General features: G+C 49.4%; 1 protein-coding gene across 4 annotated transcripts; it reads right to left on the bottom strand.

Moving 5' to 3' along the window:
• Positions 1–5,418: 5,418 nt before the first annotated feature.
• CDPF1 (cysteine rich DPF motif domain containing 1) lies at positions 5,419–10,021 on the bottom strand. 4 transcript variants are annotated; one of them, XM_032647062.1, is made up of 4 exons: positions 9,548–10,021; positions 7,510–7,622; positions 6,350–6,506; positions 5,419–6,006 (listed from the first exon to the last, which is right to left on the bottom strand). In XM_032647062.1, exons 2-4 carry the CDS (start codon positions 7,620–7,622, stop codon positions 5,860–5,862), a joined length of 417 nt encoding a protein of 138 aa, XP_032502953.1. In that variant the 5' UTR covers positions 9,548–10,021; the 3' UTR covers positions 5,419–5,859. The 4 variants fall into 4 exon arrangements, with proteins under 4 accessions (XP_032502953.1, XP_032502954.1, XP_032502955.1 ...); XM_032647063.1 differs by having other exon boundaries at positions 6,350–6,461; XM_032647064.1 differs by having other exon boundaries at positions 6,350–6,461; positions 9,984–10,020.
• Positions 10,022–15,179: the final 5,158 nt, after the last annotated feature.

Below are 15,179 nucleotides of genomic sequence, written 5' to 3'. Positions count from 1 at the left end.
GCCACGGGAACAAGCTGACGGCGGGCCCAGGTTCTGCATCAGCGGCGTTAGTGAGCGTCTGGTCCTCTTGGGGCCCAGCTAGACCACCAGCAATGCCCCTGGCGAAGCCACAGAGGACCTCAGCTTGAAAGCCACTTGACATTGTTCACTTGTTAATAGGAAGAAATTCATTTGAAATAACAGAGTCACTAATTGCTACTCAGAGTATTTGTGGTCACCTAATCAAAGATTTCTCCAAGCACTGATAATCAAATATAGACGAATTATTCACCAGTTCAATATATGGTCGTTTTTCGAATAGTAGCTATTTAAAGAGCACACTCTGGCTTGCTAGGTTTCAGTAGACGCCAGCATGAGGTCCAGTGGAAGCAGGTTCCGGAAGCTTCAGACCACAAGCGTGGAGCTGGCAGCCCGGGATGCTGGATGCGGGACCTGGCAGGACCCCCTTTCACCACCTTGACCCACTCTTCAAGCCACTGTTTAAACCTGGTTCTTCCTTTCCTCGACTTGTCATCACAGAAAGTGCCAGACTCCTCGGAGACCACAGATTACCAGGCAGCCTTTGTCTGAGAAGGGGGGACCATGGGGCTCCTCCAGGACACCCTGCTGCCATCCTGCCAACGCGCCTCCTCTCTGCCTCCTGGGCATTTCCAGTTGGGGGTCCCACGCCCCGCCTTCTGCCCCTGCCACCCTGTGAGAAGCCTGAGGGCTGCGCATGCAGGACGCCACCGCCCTGACGTCCAGCATTGTCAGAAACAGGGCGCCCCAGCCGTCAGAGAAGCATTTTGACTACTGCCAGAGCACCAGAGCCCTTCCCGCTGCCCGCCCGGCCTCCGGTTTCCCTGTGACCTTTCTACAGCTCTCCGCTGAGAGGCGTTTCAAGCATCTTCCCAAAGAGGATATATGCACAGGGGTAAACAGTGAATGTGAATTGAGGGGAAAGAATTTCAGGATTCCAGAATGTCCGTGAGAGCTGTCCCTGTTAAAGGGAGTCCTTCCTTCTACTTCAAGAGCACAGAACGCACCTTTCCACGGTACCGATGCGTTTCCTACACTGGGCCACACGAAACTCTAAGGAAACAGACGATCTTGAGGACAGTGAACGTTCCAGCAAAGGGCAGCAGCCTAAGATCTGAGCAGAAGCTCAAGGCCCACGTAAGATCCTTTGATATATGGTGATAAGTACTATTAATTGAGCTACTACTGTTTTCCCAAACCTACAGCATGACAGCTACCTCAATAGAGCCATCAAAAGATACTGTTAAAATTAAGGTCCACGTAACACTGGGCCTTTTGGTGCAGCTCTAGTCAGACCATCTACTGTTAGGGCTCAGAGGCTGGATGCTCACCTTTGCTGTGTGCACACTGAGAAATGGAAGGTTTTGTGGAGTTTTAAAGGAATTTTAGTGTTTAAAGGGAGCCTTGGGAATTCCCTGGTGGTCCACTGGTTAGGACTCCACCCTTTCACTGCCGAGGGCCCGGGTGACCTGCTCACCCAGGGCCGCCTCCTCTTGAGCGACGCCTGCTGGCCATGCGTGAGCCTGTTCATGGGGGAAATCCTGGCAGATGAGGGTGGAGAGATGCCTCCGTGCAAGCCTTAGTCACACCGTGGCTTCACGAGGCCTCGCCACGCCCCAGCCCCACCTGTGCCCCTCTGTGCCTGACTCCTTTTCAAGTCACTGTGACACTGGGCACGTTTGACACCTGGTGGCCAGATGCATGATGGAGGGTTTTTGGTTTTTTGTTTTTGTCTTGACCCAGTGACCACACCTGTCTCTGGAATGTCTTAAAAAGTCCTGTTTAAATATAAGTCCATTGTTTCAACCAGGGAGTCCGGCGCTCCCAGCTAAGACCAACTTGATCACGGGCATGGCCTTTTATGGGGGCTTCCAGGGACCGGCGGAAAACCAGCCACCTTCAAGTGCCTCTTCCACCCGTGTGGCCTTTCAAAGCGCAGATCCCACGAGGAAGACTGTGCCAGGTGCTCACGGCTCCCCACCTGCACTGTCGATGCAAGTTCCTGCTGTCGCCTCCAATCCTCAGCCCCGTCTTCAAGTGGAAAACACCAGCTTGGACGAAGGGCCGCCTGGCGGTGCAGGCTTAGCCCCAGGGGTGGCCTGCTTCCCACACTTCCCGCCCCTGCATTTAAGACGGGCAAGGTTGCGGCAAGGCGCTCCCTGTGGGTTAGCCCGGTGCCTGGGCTGCACGTGTTCCTGGAGGGGTCACTTGTTCTTAGGTTCACAACAGTGGTGTTGACTCAGGAGATGCGAGGAAATTGTACTGTCCATAGAAGTTGCAAACTAAGACTGATGCCACCAGCGGGGGGGGCTCAGCGATTATTAAAAAGTGTCCAGGGAGGATTTTCGCCACACTCACTGTTCCCACAGTGTTTGTGGTGCGGGCGCTGGACGGTTCCAGAGACAGACTGTCTGTATTTATTCTTCTCGTCTTGTAAGCGGCCCAGCTTCTCTTAAGTGTTGCTCCAAGCTGATTTACCGGGCTCCCCCGGGATTATGGATTCTTACCAACCAAGTCTTTGCATGGAGCTGTCAGCTAAGGGGACTCTTGCCTTCCTGACAGCAGTGACTTCCAGGCGGCACAGCAGGAAGGCTCCGCAGACAGCTCGGCCGGGAGGAGCGAACGAAGGGCCGAAGGGCCATGACAGTGACTGCTGACAGCGTCCCCACCCCCGCTAACTGGGCGCTTTCCTCCTTCTCAGTGCAAGGACTTTTCCGGTGGCGTGTTCTCCTCTAGGGACCTTCTGCCCAGAAAGATCTAAGGTTAGGCTCCAAAGGTTGAGGTCTAAAAGTTTTTGCTGAGATTTGTATCTATTTTTAGGTGCCATTTTAATACCATTCAGGAAAATGGTCGTGGACCCTCAGCCCGTGAAACACACGGGAGTGAGAGCAAAGGACTCAGAACACAGGAGGCCCGTCCTACTTCTGTGGAAACTACGGGACAAACTGAAATGTGATAGCGGAAGTTCTGCAAGGAAAAGAATAAGACAACGCGTCTCCACACTTTCACTTAAAGAATTATGTAACGCTTTGCACGATGCTGTGTTTGTGGAACGCGGCAGGTCCTTAAACTTATCTCAGCAGGGTGGGCTGCTGCGGGTATGGCTGCTTGTTAGGGCAGAGAGCGAGAAGCGCCGCCCAGGGCTCATTTCCAGACGCCCTTTCCCGGCTCGAGGCACCCGGACTCCTCAGATCTAGAGGGGGGCTCTCGACAGACCATCTGCTTCTCAGAATTTCAGTCTGAGATAAGAGAAGTGTAACCGTTTACTTCCACCCCCCTGAGAAAGGGGAGCCATGCACCGTGGTCCAGGGGGAACACATGCAGTCGCATCCTTCTGGAATCCTTTGCCACACAGAAGACCACACTGCATCCACGTCAACGTCACCTCTTGACTACAGCAACTGGTAAACATCAAGGACCTCAGGCCCCGCGGCTGTTAAATGCATTACATGAAAAAAATCGAAGAAATAGCAATTTTTTACATCACAAATAGCAAATTAAGACCTGGGTCAGGTATTTTTCATTTAAAATGTGTTTGCTAGTTTGGGTGGGATGTGAAAAGCTTCCATGGTTTTCCCCGCTGAAGGTAATACACCAGCCTCCTCCTCTCTTGCCCTTCTCCCCCCGCTGTCACCCTCAGCATCTAAAATTCATTAAGTGACGAATGCCAGCCGGAGCGCAGACAAGCTCCCCAGGTGAGCCCTGGCTCCCCCGACAAGGGGTGGGGGCCGCTGAGTCTCCAGGCCCTGAACACAAGTGAGTGGCTCATCTTTTCAAGGTCAAATCATTCACTCTGGGCAAATGTCTTCTCTTTTTAAAGGCACAGGCGGTCTGGTCCTTTTTTCAGGCCTAAAAAAAAAAATGTACCTCACACGAGATGGATACCACTCAGTGCAGTTTTCGGTAAAATTACAGTATTCGGGTTCGAGTATCACTATTTTTTTCTACACTGTATGGTAAAAAAAGAACTATGTTAATAGCTCTATCTTAAATACTGTGATTTGAGGGTTTTTTAAAGAAATCCTAATGTAAATATTTTACTCACAATCATGCATCTAAGAGCAAACATTGGGATTCTTCTGCAATCAGTGTTAACTGACGTCTACTCTCACTAGCCTGGCTCTCGGACTTGTTGGAAACACACAGGAAGCTGAAATACCACAACTGAAATACAATCGCACGCACGCACGCACACACATCGGAGCTCTCCTTCTCTCCTGAGCCATGTGGAATTCATTTCCCTGTAAACCTGTCCCCTTCCTCACGCTTCACGTGCAGGAAGCACGAATGAGTCTGTTCTATCATTTCTACCAGCAAGGCTGCCTCTGACCCAGGTCAGAAGTCACCGATTTCACACAGGAGGACCCCGCTGGAGACCACGAACTATTCCTGTGTAGTAAGCAGCTGTCTGTTCTTCAGGGAATTACTACCTGTGGGTTGTTACCAAAGAGCTTTGCAATTTGAAAGATGCTGACGGCAGTGATTGGCAACGGCTGGGTCTCTGCCAGCCTCCAGAGCCCAACCCGGAGTATAAAGCAGAAGCCACGGAGCCCGTGAGTCTCCCACACGATGTTTTCCATACCTTGGCAGATTTCTTCCTGATGCGGATCTGCACCGCCCCCGGGACCCACAGGGCCGTCACATCCAAACCCAGGGGGAGCCTTTGCCAGACACACGGCAGAGTGGTGCAGGTTCCCAAAGCCAGGACTGAGCGTGATTCCTTGGTGTGTGTTTATCGTTACTGTTCTTGGGTGCCTTATACTCTCAAAGTATTTAGGGGCTGACAGACCCTTTGTATTTTATACTAAACAGGAGCAATTCCAAAGCAGATCTTTTCTGAGCAGGCTCTGACGCCCTCTCTCCAGCTCAGACCCTCTGGGTGTGATTGGTGGGGAATCCAGGGCCGCAGGAAGCCGGGGTGTGCAGAGGAGAGCAGATGGAATCTTCTTAGTCACTTTACTGGCAGTGGTTCCAGGCAATTAGAAAATGGCTATAAAATAACTTTAATTGTTTTTTAATTTTGGGTCTTACTCATTTTCCCTTTAGGAGATTGAACTGATCGTATATATCGATTTCTATCCTGAATTTACGGGAACTTACATGTTTGGAATGTCCTACTGTAAGACTGATGAATGTAAAGAGTTAATTTCAGGGTACAGTTTTGCCTTAATGGTTTTAAAAAATAAACTATTTTTAAAAATTACCTGGCGAGTTTTCAGTGATGCTATGAGATGAACTGTTTTGTTTGGTCTGAAGAAAACCAATCCCCAGCTGTAGGGTCTGCCCTTAACCCGGAACAGTCCCCCAGCCCCATAGCTGACGTGCTCTCTACCTGTAGAGTCCAGTGACAGAGCGGACCTGGGACAATGTGGCCCCAGAAGACAAAACCCAGCACAAACGTCGGTCAGTAAAACCTTTATTCATACTCTCATCAAACACGTTTCTAACACCCTCCAGGCAGTGTGCGCTGGTCCTGCGGAAACTACAGAATCGGACAGAGCAGTTCCTGCCCTCTAAGAACTGGCAGGCACATGGAGAGCCCACAATCAGTGTCTCACCAATCGCTAAGGTGGGCGCCGTGAGGGCGGGGGTGCTGCGGTCTTCGGAGCACCGGGGTCTGGGGTCTGCCTTTTGGGCGCCCTCTCTGCGTGGCTCCTGGCCGTGTTGCTGCTGCGGGCGGACCCCAGCTCCCTCTGGCTGCAGACACGGCTCCCGATGGCCCAGAAACAAGGTCGGTGACAGCGGCTCCCAGCTTGGCCCCATCTCTGAGCCAGGCCACAGAAGCCCGCTGGCCAGGAGCCCCATGCAGTGCACTGCTGCGGACCTGGTACCCGACTGGACTCATGTTCGAGAACCAAGCTGGCTGGCAGGCCTCTTGGATGGGACTTTCCTTTTCTCCAAGTCTTGCTGAATTTCCTGAGGGAAAGCATCAATGTTCTCCCAGACACAGGGGAGGCAAAATCTCTTGGAGTAGAATAAACTGCATTCCTGAAAGAAGAGGGGGACGGAGGAGCCTCAGTGCCATGGGATGCACACTGCAGCATCCCCCAGAGCCTCCAAGAATCTCTCTTCCTCAAACCCCAATGAGACCCTCTAACTGACCCCAGCTTGCCTGTCCCCTACCCCTCTGTTGGCTGCAGGGACCCACCCATAATGCAGCAGACCAGCTGCGTGACTGTGAGGGCTCCCAGGACCACCAAGGCCAGGAAAGGCTGCTGCTCACACTGTCCCTGGGAAAGGCTCACGTGTCACCTCTCTCACAGTCACTCACGTGAGGTCCCAGCCACAGGGAGAGAGGGAAAGCGGCCCCAGCTGCACGTGGCTTACCCACCGGGCCCACGCACACCAGCCTGCCACATGAGCCGCATCTGGAGCCGAGGATCAGGAATCTGTCCTTGTCGGGGGTGAAGGGGTCCCTCATGACGTAGCTCTCCTCCAGGAGGCTGCGGGGCAGGAAGTGGTGCCAGTGGGCAGAATGGCCCAAACCTCTGCTGACGAAAGGCAGCCAGCTGCACGGACCTCCCCGGGGCCTGGTCATCGCGGGGAGGGGTGGCCCCCAGTGCCACCAAGTAGTAGCAGAGAGGCAAGCAGTGGCGCCCGGCTGGGATGAAATGAGACCTGCTCCGGGCTCCGTGTCGACCGCAGGGAAAGAACCACTCCTCCTCAGCCCAAAGAAGGGCTGCTACAACTCAGCCCCCAGACCCCAGCCTGACTCAGCAGGGTGGCAGGCGGGCACAAGGCCTCCATGTGAGCTCTCCAAGCCCTCCCCTCACCCCCGGAATGACACCCGCTCCCAAACTGCCTGCTTCCACACAGGGAGAACAGGACGCTTTACGCTGGCTAAGGTTCTGGCCTCACAGCGCACATCAGAAAGGAGACAGACAGGATAGGATCCGAGGCAACACCCCAGGTTCCTCAGGGCCGGAGGAAAGCAGCCTGGCCCCCGCCGGTCCCACGTAATGTACTGGTCAGATCCCCACAAGGTGGCCTCTGATGGAGGACAAGTTGAAGGTCAAGAATCAAGCCCCGGGACCCACTGGCTCTACCGTGGGCCATCCGTGGGCGGGTGCTCAGGAAGCTGGTCCTCAGGGCTCACTCCCACCAGTACAAGAGCCGCAAGGCGGGCAGCTTCCCGCTGAGAAGGTGTCGTCGTAGGAACCAGCGGGACCAGTGACAAGGCCCAGCCCCAGACGCGATGGCCTCTGCGGCTCCCTGCGTTCCCAGCTGCTGAGCTGTTTCAGCCTGAGCCACAGTGCTTCCACCCCGCAGCCGGAGCAGGTGCTGGACTCTGGGCTGAGCAGGGACGCAGGGACTGGGAGGTTCTAGGAGAGCCGGATGGCGTCGAACCCTGCCCTGTGCCTTCTTGGGTCACACCTGAAGTGCCCAGAGCCTGGGCCGGGTGGCCCCAGACACAACACCCAAGCCCTGTGTCAGACTTAGGCCAGCCAGCTCTGGGCGGGCTCCCTGGGGTGCTGGGACCCTGGTACTCACACGACAGACTGGGTGCCGGGGGGCTGCTGCCCCACGTAGCTATACGGAGCAGTTAAGGCACAGAGCTGGCACTCAAACACACCCAAGGGGCGGCGCTCCGCCTCACACTCCATCTGCAAGGTCAAAAGACAGGGCGTGTCGCCTACAGGACAAGAGCTCCCCACATCTCAAAGCTCCCCACTGCCTGCTTCTTACCCACAGGTGAGAAGGGCAGCGTACAGACAAGGCACCTCAAGTCCAGAGTAAGTGATGAGACCTGCTCAAGGTCACACGTTCTTTTCAAGCGCACTTGAGCTATTCACCAAGATAGACTATATTCTGGGCCATAAAATGGGCCTCAAACTTTAAAAGCCTGAAATCATAGAGTACATTCTCCAACCCCATAATAATTAAAATCAGTAACAAAAAGATACATGGAAAATCTCCAAATATTTGGAAATTAAATGATATACTTCCAAATAAACTATAATTCAAAGAAGAAATCACAAGAGAAATTAGAAAATATTTTGAACTAAATGAAAACTAAAATACAAAATATCAAAATACATAGAATGCAGCTGAAGCAGTGTTTACAGGGACATTCACTGTTTTAAATGCTTAAATTGGAAAAGAGGGTTTAAAGTAAGTCATCTAACTTTCCACCTTAAGAAGCTAGAAAAATGCAAATTAAACTCAACATAAACAGAAAGAAGAAAATAATAAATAACACAAATCAAAGAAATAGAAAATGGGCAAACAATAGGAAAAAAAATCAATAAAACCAAAGCTGGTCATCTCAAAATGTCAATAAAGTTGACAACCTCTAATTAGACTGATCAAGAAAAACAGGAAGAAGATACAAATTACCACAATGAGGAATGAAACAGGGGACATCACTAAGACTACAGACATTAAAAGGATAATAAAGGAATGCAGTGACCTTTTTTACCAAATAAATCTGACAGTTTAGCTGAAATGGACATATCTCTTGAAAAAACACCATTTATCAGAACTGACTCAAAACAGAAAACCTGAATAGCCCTTTATCTATTAAGAAAACTGAATTCATAATTTAAAATTTTCCTTTAAAATGAAATAGTACAAAAACAAACAAAAAGAACAACAACAAAAAGAAACAGAACACCAGCAAAACTTCATGCCCAGATGTCTTTACCAGCAAATTGTCAAGCATTTAAGGAAGAAGTAATACCAACCTACAGAAACTGTTTCAGAATACAGAGAAAGGAACACTTCCCAAGTGATTTTGAGGCCTATATTACATGGACACCAAAACTGCCAGTATTACCCTGATACCATTCATCGGACAAGGCTACTACAGGAAAACTACAGAGTAATACCCTTCACAAGCAAATATCTTGAGCAAAATATTAGCAAACTGAATTCAATAATACATAAGAAGCCTAGGGCGTCACGACAGAGTGGATTCAACCCAGGAAGGCAATGTTGGCTCAACATTCGAAAACCAGTGAACGCCAACTCATGAGAGTAACTGAATAAAGGAAGAAAAACCACACCATCATTTCAATAGATGCATAAAAAAGCATGACAAAATTCAAGGCTCTGGGTGGTGCTTCAGAGCCAAGGGGCTCCCCACCTGACTACAGAATAAATTCCCTTCCTTGGCATCTAAGGCCTCTTTAATTTGGGACTTACCTCCCAATGACTCTGCCGTCCAGCCCCCACCCCTCCATACAGCAGGCTGCAGTTCAAGTGGCTCCATCACTGTCCTTCAGGTGTTCCCTGCACTTTCTCACACACCCCCCCCAACCCCCCCCCCCCCCCCCCCCCCCCCCCCGTGCCCCGGCCTTCGCTCCTGCTGTTCCTGCCACCTGGAGGGTTTCCCCCAACGTCTCTACCTGTGGAATTGCCCTCTGGCTGCCCTGAAGATTTTCTGTTCACCTTTGGCTTTCGACAGTTTGACTATACAACTACTTTTTTTTTTTCCTTTTAAACCTATTTATCCTGCTTGTGCTGCTTTAAGCATTTTGATCTGTGGTTTAGTATCTTTCATTACTTTTGGAAAATCCTTAACCATTACCCTTCAAATATTTCTTCTGCCCCATTCTTTCTTGTCTCCCGCTGAGGTTCCATCCGCAAATACGTTAAACTTTGATGTTGTCCCGCGGTTCTTGGACCCTTTGCTCTGGGTTTGTTTTTTTCTACTCTTTTCTCTCTGTGTTTCAGTTTGGGTCATTTCTACTGCCCTGTCATCAAGTTCATTGATTTTCCCTTGGTTATGTCGAATCAGCCGACGTGCACTCGGAAGGCTCCGCGCCGCCGCGCAGTCCGGGCGGGACCGGGGATGAGCCGGGGCGCAGGCTCCGCGGCCCGCCCCCAGCGCCGCGGGATGCCGCTCGGAACCCCGCAGGCCTCCGCGGAGGCGCCCAGGCCGAGCCGGACGCACGAGACGCACCGGGAGGGACCCGGGCGCGGCCGCACACGTCCCCGTCAAGCCGCCAGGCCGCGCCACTCACCACGCCACTCGCCGCCGCCGCCGCCGCCGCCGCCGCCGCCGCCGCGCCCACGGCGCATGCGCGGTGAGTCGCGGGGCGGGGCCTCGTGGCGGACTTCCGCCTCGTCCTCCGTCTAGCTGCGGCTTCCCGTACCCGATCTCTCGGGATTGGCAGCGGCTGGGCAGCACCTGGCTATCTCACGGCGATGTGGCCTGATGTCCTGGCTGCTCCAAGACTCTCAGCTTCTTTCTGGGTTTCCCACCGGGCTCCACAGAGTCGGTGCCGCCGGTGCGCGGCCCACAGATAACCCGGCCCCAGCCGCATTTCCATCCCCACGTGGTTTCTCTCACCGCGCGCTTTGGACCGAAATGCCCTGGTCTTAGTTCTTATGCTACCCGTCCCCCAACTAGGACGGAAGCCTCCAGGGCCTGGGGCCAGGGCCGCAGGCAGTGATTACTATATGCCCTAAGGCAACAGACAGAATGGGTTCAAAATGAGCCCTGTGGCTTCCTGCGACCTTTAAAAGCTGTGTGCTGCCGGGACTTGTCACTGTACTCCAACAAAGCCTTAAAGTGGCCTAAGTGGCCTGCAATGCCCGTCGTCATCGGGGACCACCATCCTTCAACCTCCAGGTCTTCACCTTGCGGCACCAACCACGTCAGCTACCAAAAGTTGCACTGGACCCCAAGCTCCCCGTCCCGAAGCTCAGACAAGGGCTTCTTCCCTAGACCTGCAGTGGCCGTCCCACCCCACTCCTGGCCCCTCTACTCGTGTGTGTTCGGGGCACCATTCTACGGGGCTAGGGGGTGATTCTGAAGCCAGCAGCCCTGAGGTCTGGGACTTCTTCCTTTGGGGAATCGAGAAATAAGGATTATATAAGGTGTCTTAGTAATGCTGGCAAGAAGAATTATTTCTGGACTTGAGCCAGAGCGGCTCTTGCCGTGAGCCTCAAGAATTAGCGAGCCCTTACATTTTGCTACTAGAGCATGTGACCTCAACTGTGCTTACAGCAATGGCACTCTTTGCATCAATTCAAAGATTACATACTGTTGGTTTTTATTTTTGGATCTGCCCAAAGATGGGCCACTTGATAAAGCATTTAAAATTTGACCTAAATCCACTCTGAGATACATGACTGGTTAACCCACGAATGCTGTCAAAGCCATTAGACAGTTTAGACAAGTTATGAGCTGCACTGGAAGAGTTAACGTGAAATAATATTCAAAGAGCAAATCATGGACTTTGTCAGAAAATAAAGTTAATTTTGATTTGAGCTGTCCACAGTTATTAATATAAGAAAAAACTTACCAAAAAATCCAAAAGGATGGAAACTATCTAATAAAGCTTTAGAAAAAAATGGTTTCCCAAAGGAAACTGCATGTGACATAAGCACTAAATCAAGGGAATGAAAAGACAAGCCACAGAATGAGAGAAAGTATTTGCCAAAGGTATATACGACAAAGGACTGTTATCCAAAACGTACAAAGAACTATTAAAACTCAACAGTAATAATACAAACCCAATTAAAGAATGGGCCAAAGACCTTAACAGACACCTCACCAAACAAGATACACAGATGACAAACAAGCATATGAAAAGATGTGCCACATCCTATGTCATCAGGGAAATGCAAGTTAAAACAGCAATGAGATACCACTGCACACCTATTAGAATGGCCGAAATCCAGAACACTGACACCAGCAAATGCTGGCGAGGATGTAGAGCAGCAGGAACTCTCATTCATGGCTGGATGCAAAATGGTGCAGCCACTTTGAAAGACAGTTTGGAAGTTTCTTACCAAAACAAACATACTCTTACCATGTGATCCGGCAATCATGCTCCTTGATATTTACCCAAAGGAGTCGAAAGATTATGTCCATATAAAAACCTGCACACATGGTTATTACACCTTTATTCATATTCATAATTGCCAAAACTTGGAAGCAACCAACATGTCTTTCAGTAGGTCAATGGATAAATAAACTGTGGTCCATCCAGACAATGGAATATTACTCAGCACTAAAAAGAAATGAGCTATCAAGCCATGAAAAGACATGGAGGGAACGTAAGTGCATGTGACTTAAGTGAAAGAATCCAATGTGAAAAGGCTACATAGTGTATGATTCCAGCTCTATGACAGTCTGGAAAAGGCAGAATATTGGAGATACTGAAATGATCAGGGGTTGGGGGGAGGGACGGATGAAAAGGTTGAGGACACAGGATTTTTAGGGCAGTGAAAGTACTCTATATGATGGTATAATGGTGGATATGTCATTATACGTTTATTCAAACCCATAGAATGTGTAACACTGAGTGAACCCTAATGTAAACTATGGACTTTGAGTGATTATGGTGTGCCAGTGTGGGTTCATCAGTTATAACAGATCTTCCACTCTGGCAGGGGATGGTGACAATGGGGAGGCTATGCTTGTGTGTGGGCAGAGGTAGATGGGAAATCTCTGCAACTTCCTGTCAATTTTGATGTAAACATAAACTGCTCTAAAAAATAAAGTGCATTTTTTTTTAAAAACCCACTAAAATGACATTCAAATACAACGTAGGGAAGTTAGAACTAGGAAACAGTAACATCTACTGGAGTCTGAAGAAGACTCGTGCACAAATAATCCCAATACTAATTTCCATAGAGACTGTTTTCTGACCATTGTGGATCATCATAGTCTCTATCCGACAGAGATTTAGACAAAGTGAGCAACCCACTGCAGTTTTCAGTTTTCTTTATAAAATCCCAGTGCTGAAAAAGGTGAAAGGTGAAAAACTTAAAAAGTACTGGGTGGGGCTTCCCTGGTGGCGCAGTTGTTGAGAGTCCGCCTGCCGATGCAGGGGACACGGGTTCGTGCCCCGGTCCGGGAAGATCCCACATGCCGCGGAGCGGCTGGGCCCGTGAGCCATGGCCGCTGAGCCTGCGCGTCCGGAGCCTGTGCTCCGCAACGGGAGAGGCCACAGCAGTGAGAGGCCCACGCACCGCAAAAAAAAAGAAAAAACAAAAAACTATCTGCAAACTCTTAAGACTCAGGAAAGTTTGTCTAACTTGGCACTATTGTGAATACAACACAGTTACGTGAAAATCTTTGTTAGCAACACGATGATTTTCCTGAAATGAATTCAAGAAAAATAAACTTTATGGAATACGCACACAATAATTTATGGATTATGTATGTTTTTTTACTCATCCAAAGATCAGTGGCCCACCAACAGAACACCCAGAGGTACACAATAGTAATTCAGTTATCTTTGGTATTTTGCCCATTTTCATCTATGTAAAAACCATAGCATTACGAATCATTTTTAATTTTGCCCTTATGAAAGTGTGGGTGTCAAGATAGGCGGCTATTACATATTTTATGTAATGGTTTGTAAACTTGTTTTATAACCTTTAAACTTGTTTTAAACCTTGTCATCCTGCCTGGACCCCACGACGTTAGGGGTGGCCTTGCCAGGGAATATAGCTACCTAGATGTTGTGGCAGGACTTATAAGACCTTGTATAAATGTTGTCTTAAACGATTAAGCTTTTTAAAAATCATGACACTAAACAAGTATTATATTCAAGTGAAGCCTGAGAAAGGAAATTGGAAAATTGAAAAATAAGGAATTGAATGCAGATTAGAATCTAAAGCAAAGCGTTGCTAACAGCAATGAAAGGAGGGGGCAACTCTGGAGGATTAATTCCTTACATACCTCATTTCACTGTTAAGTCCAATCTTATTCATCCGTTTCTCCATTTCTGCCAGTAAAATTAACGTCCAAAGGCTGGCACTTTTATTTTAGTGCTAATGAAATTCCAGAAGCAGGCCTTAGTTTTTTAAGTAAACTCTTAAAAGCGTAACATACATTCAGAAAAGTAGATACTTCCTAAGTGTGCGGCAAGACGAATTCTCACAAAGTAAGTACAGCAGCGTAACCAGCACCCAGATGAAGTCTTCCACGACAAGAGACACTGGAGGTTTCTTCTGGTTCAAGGGAAAGGTTGGCCCTCTGTGGAGTGGTGGAGGGAGGATGCATGGACAGACCTGAATTTATTGCAATGGACAAAATGCCTTTAACGGTGTATAGCTTTGAAGTAAATATTTAAGAGTATAATATACATACAGAAGCAGGCCTTACAAATGCAAGTCTTCATAATTGGTAAAAGGGTTTGAGGTAGATGAAGGACATGGAGCTTCAGATGGAGCCATCTCTATGCATCTAAAACTTGTCCTACTACTCTGAGTTAATAAGGGGCTACATGGAGAACAAATCCAAGAACATTTATGTGGTTTTCCTGTGCATTACAGACTTGGGAGGGTATTCATAACTGTTTCCAACTTGTTCTGGAATATGCCTACCCTATCCCTGGAAACTGATGGGAACAAAGGCGTCTTAAAAGACTCCTTTAGAAATTGTTGCCATGTCCTGTGAAAATGACCTTCTAAATTTTGATTGTCTCGTTACTTTGTTTTCCTGATGTTAACCTCAAACAATAAAACAGCCAGTTTTGTTTTCACCAGCGGTTATTTTTACCAGCAAAATGGGTTTATTTGGGAGCAGCAAAGAATTGCAGTTTGGGACGCGTAAGTCTGGTAAAGCAAAGGAGAGGGAACTTTTTTTATGAAGAAAGGGAAGTTGGGCGGGGCTTTTATAAACAAACTGTCCATTGGAGGAAACTGGGAGTAGGAAATCTAGTGTGAGTTGTGACAGTCTCTTATTGGCTGGGCTGTTGTCAGGCGAGGAGAAAACCTTCCTTCCTCCTGCTGCCTAGTAAAGTAGCATAGCTTCCTGCCGGAGAGGAATGGTACCTCTCTTCCCGTTGGGATCTGTGTTGGCCTGAGTGGTACGTGCATGACAGCCCCCAACTCTGGCCTCCCGACTCCATTTTAGTGAGGTGTCCCTTTATTAATTTTCCCAATTACAATGTTATAATTGGCACCTCTAATATTTCTAAACTATGTAAATACTTGTCATTGCTCTATCATTAGAAGGCCCCTGGCACACCCCGCTCTCCCAGTATGCGTGGAAACAGCCCTGTGACTCTGCTAGACTTCTCGCTGTAGCCACAAGGTGACAGTCTTGTCTCCTTTGAGGGGCCTGCAGCTGCTGTCCCTGGTCATCACTCAGCCCACGCCACCCCCCACCCCCGCCTTGTTCCTGGACGGTCCACCTGGACCCTGCCTTTATGACCCTGTCACTCACAGCTCCCAATCATGAGATGCTATGCGGG

Source organism: Phocoena sinus, chromosome 10, assembly GCF_008692025.1.
Source record: "Phocoena sinus isolate mPhoSin1 chromosome 10, mPhoSin1.pri, whole genome shotgun sequence".
NCBI classification, from domain to species: Eukaryota; Metazoa; Chordata; class Mammalia; order Artiodactyla; family Phocoenidae; genus Phocoena; species Phocoena sinus.
This window is presented reverse-complemented; position numbering and strand designations above follow the sequence as displayed.

Bases quoted from the DNA above. Each gene is read 5' to 3' on its own strand.
- CDPF1 (XM_032647062.1), bottom strand. From the start codon at position 7,622: ATGGAGTGTGAGGCGGAGCGCCGCCCCTTGGGTGTGTTTGAGTGCCAG. The intron at 6,507-7,509 runs GTGAGTACCAGG...TTTCGTCAGCAG, and splicing joins CCCGGCACCCAGTCTGTCGT to AGGTTTGGGCCATTCTGCCC. The intron at 6,007-6,349 runs GTGGGTAAGCCA...CTCTTCTTTCAG, and splicing joins GGCTGGTGTGCGTGGGCCCG to GAATGCAGTTTATTCTACTC.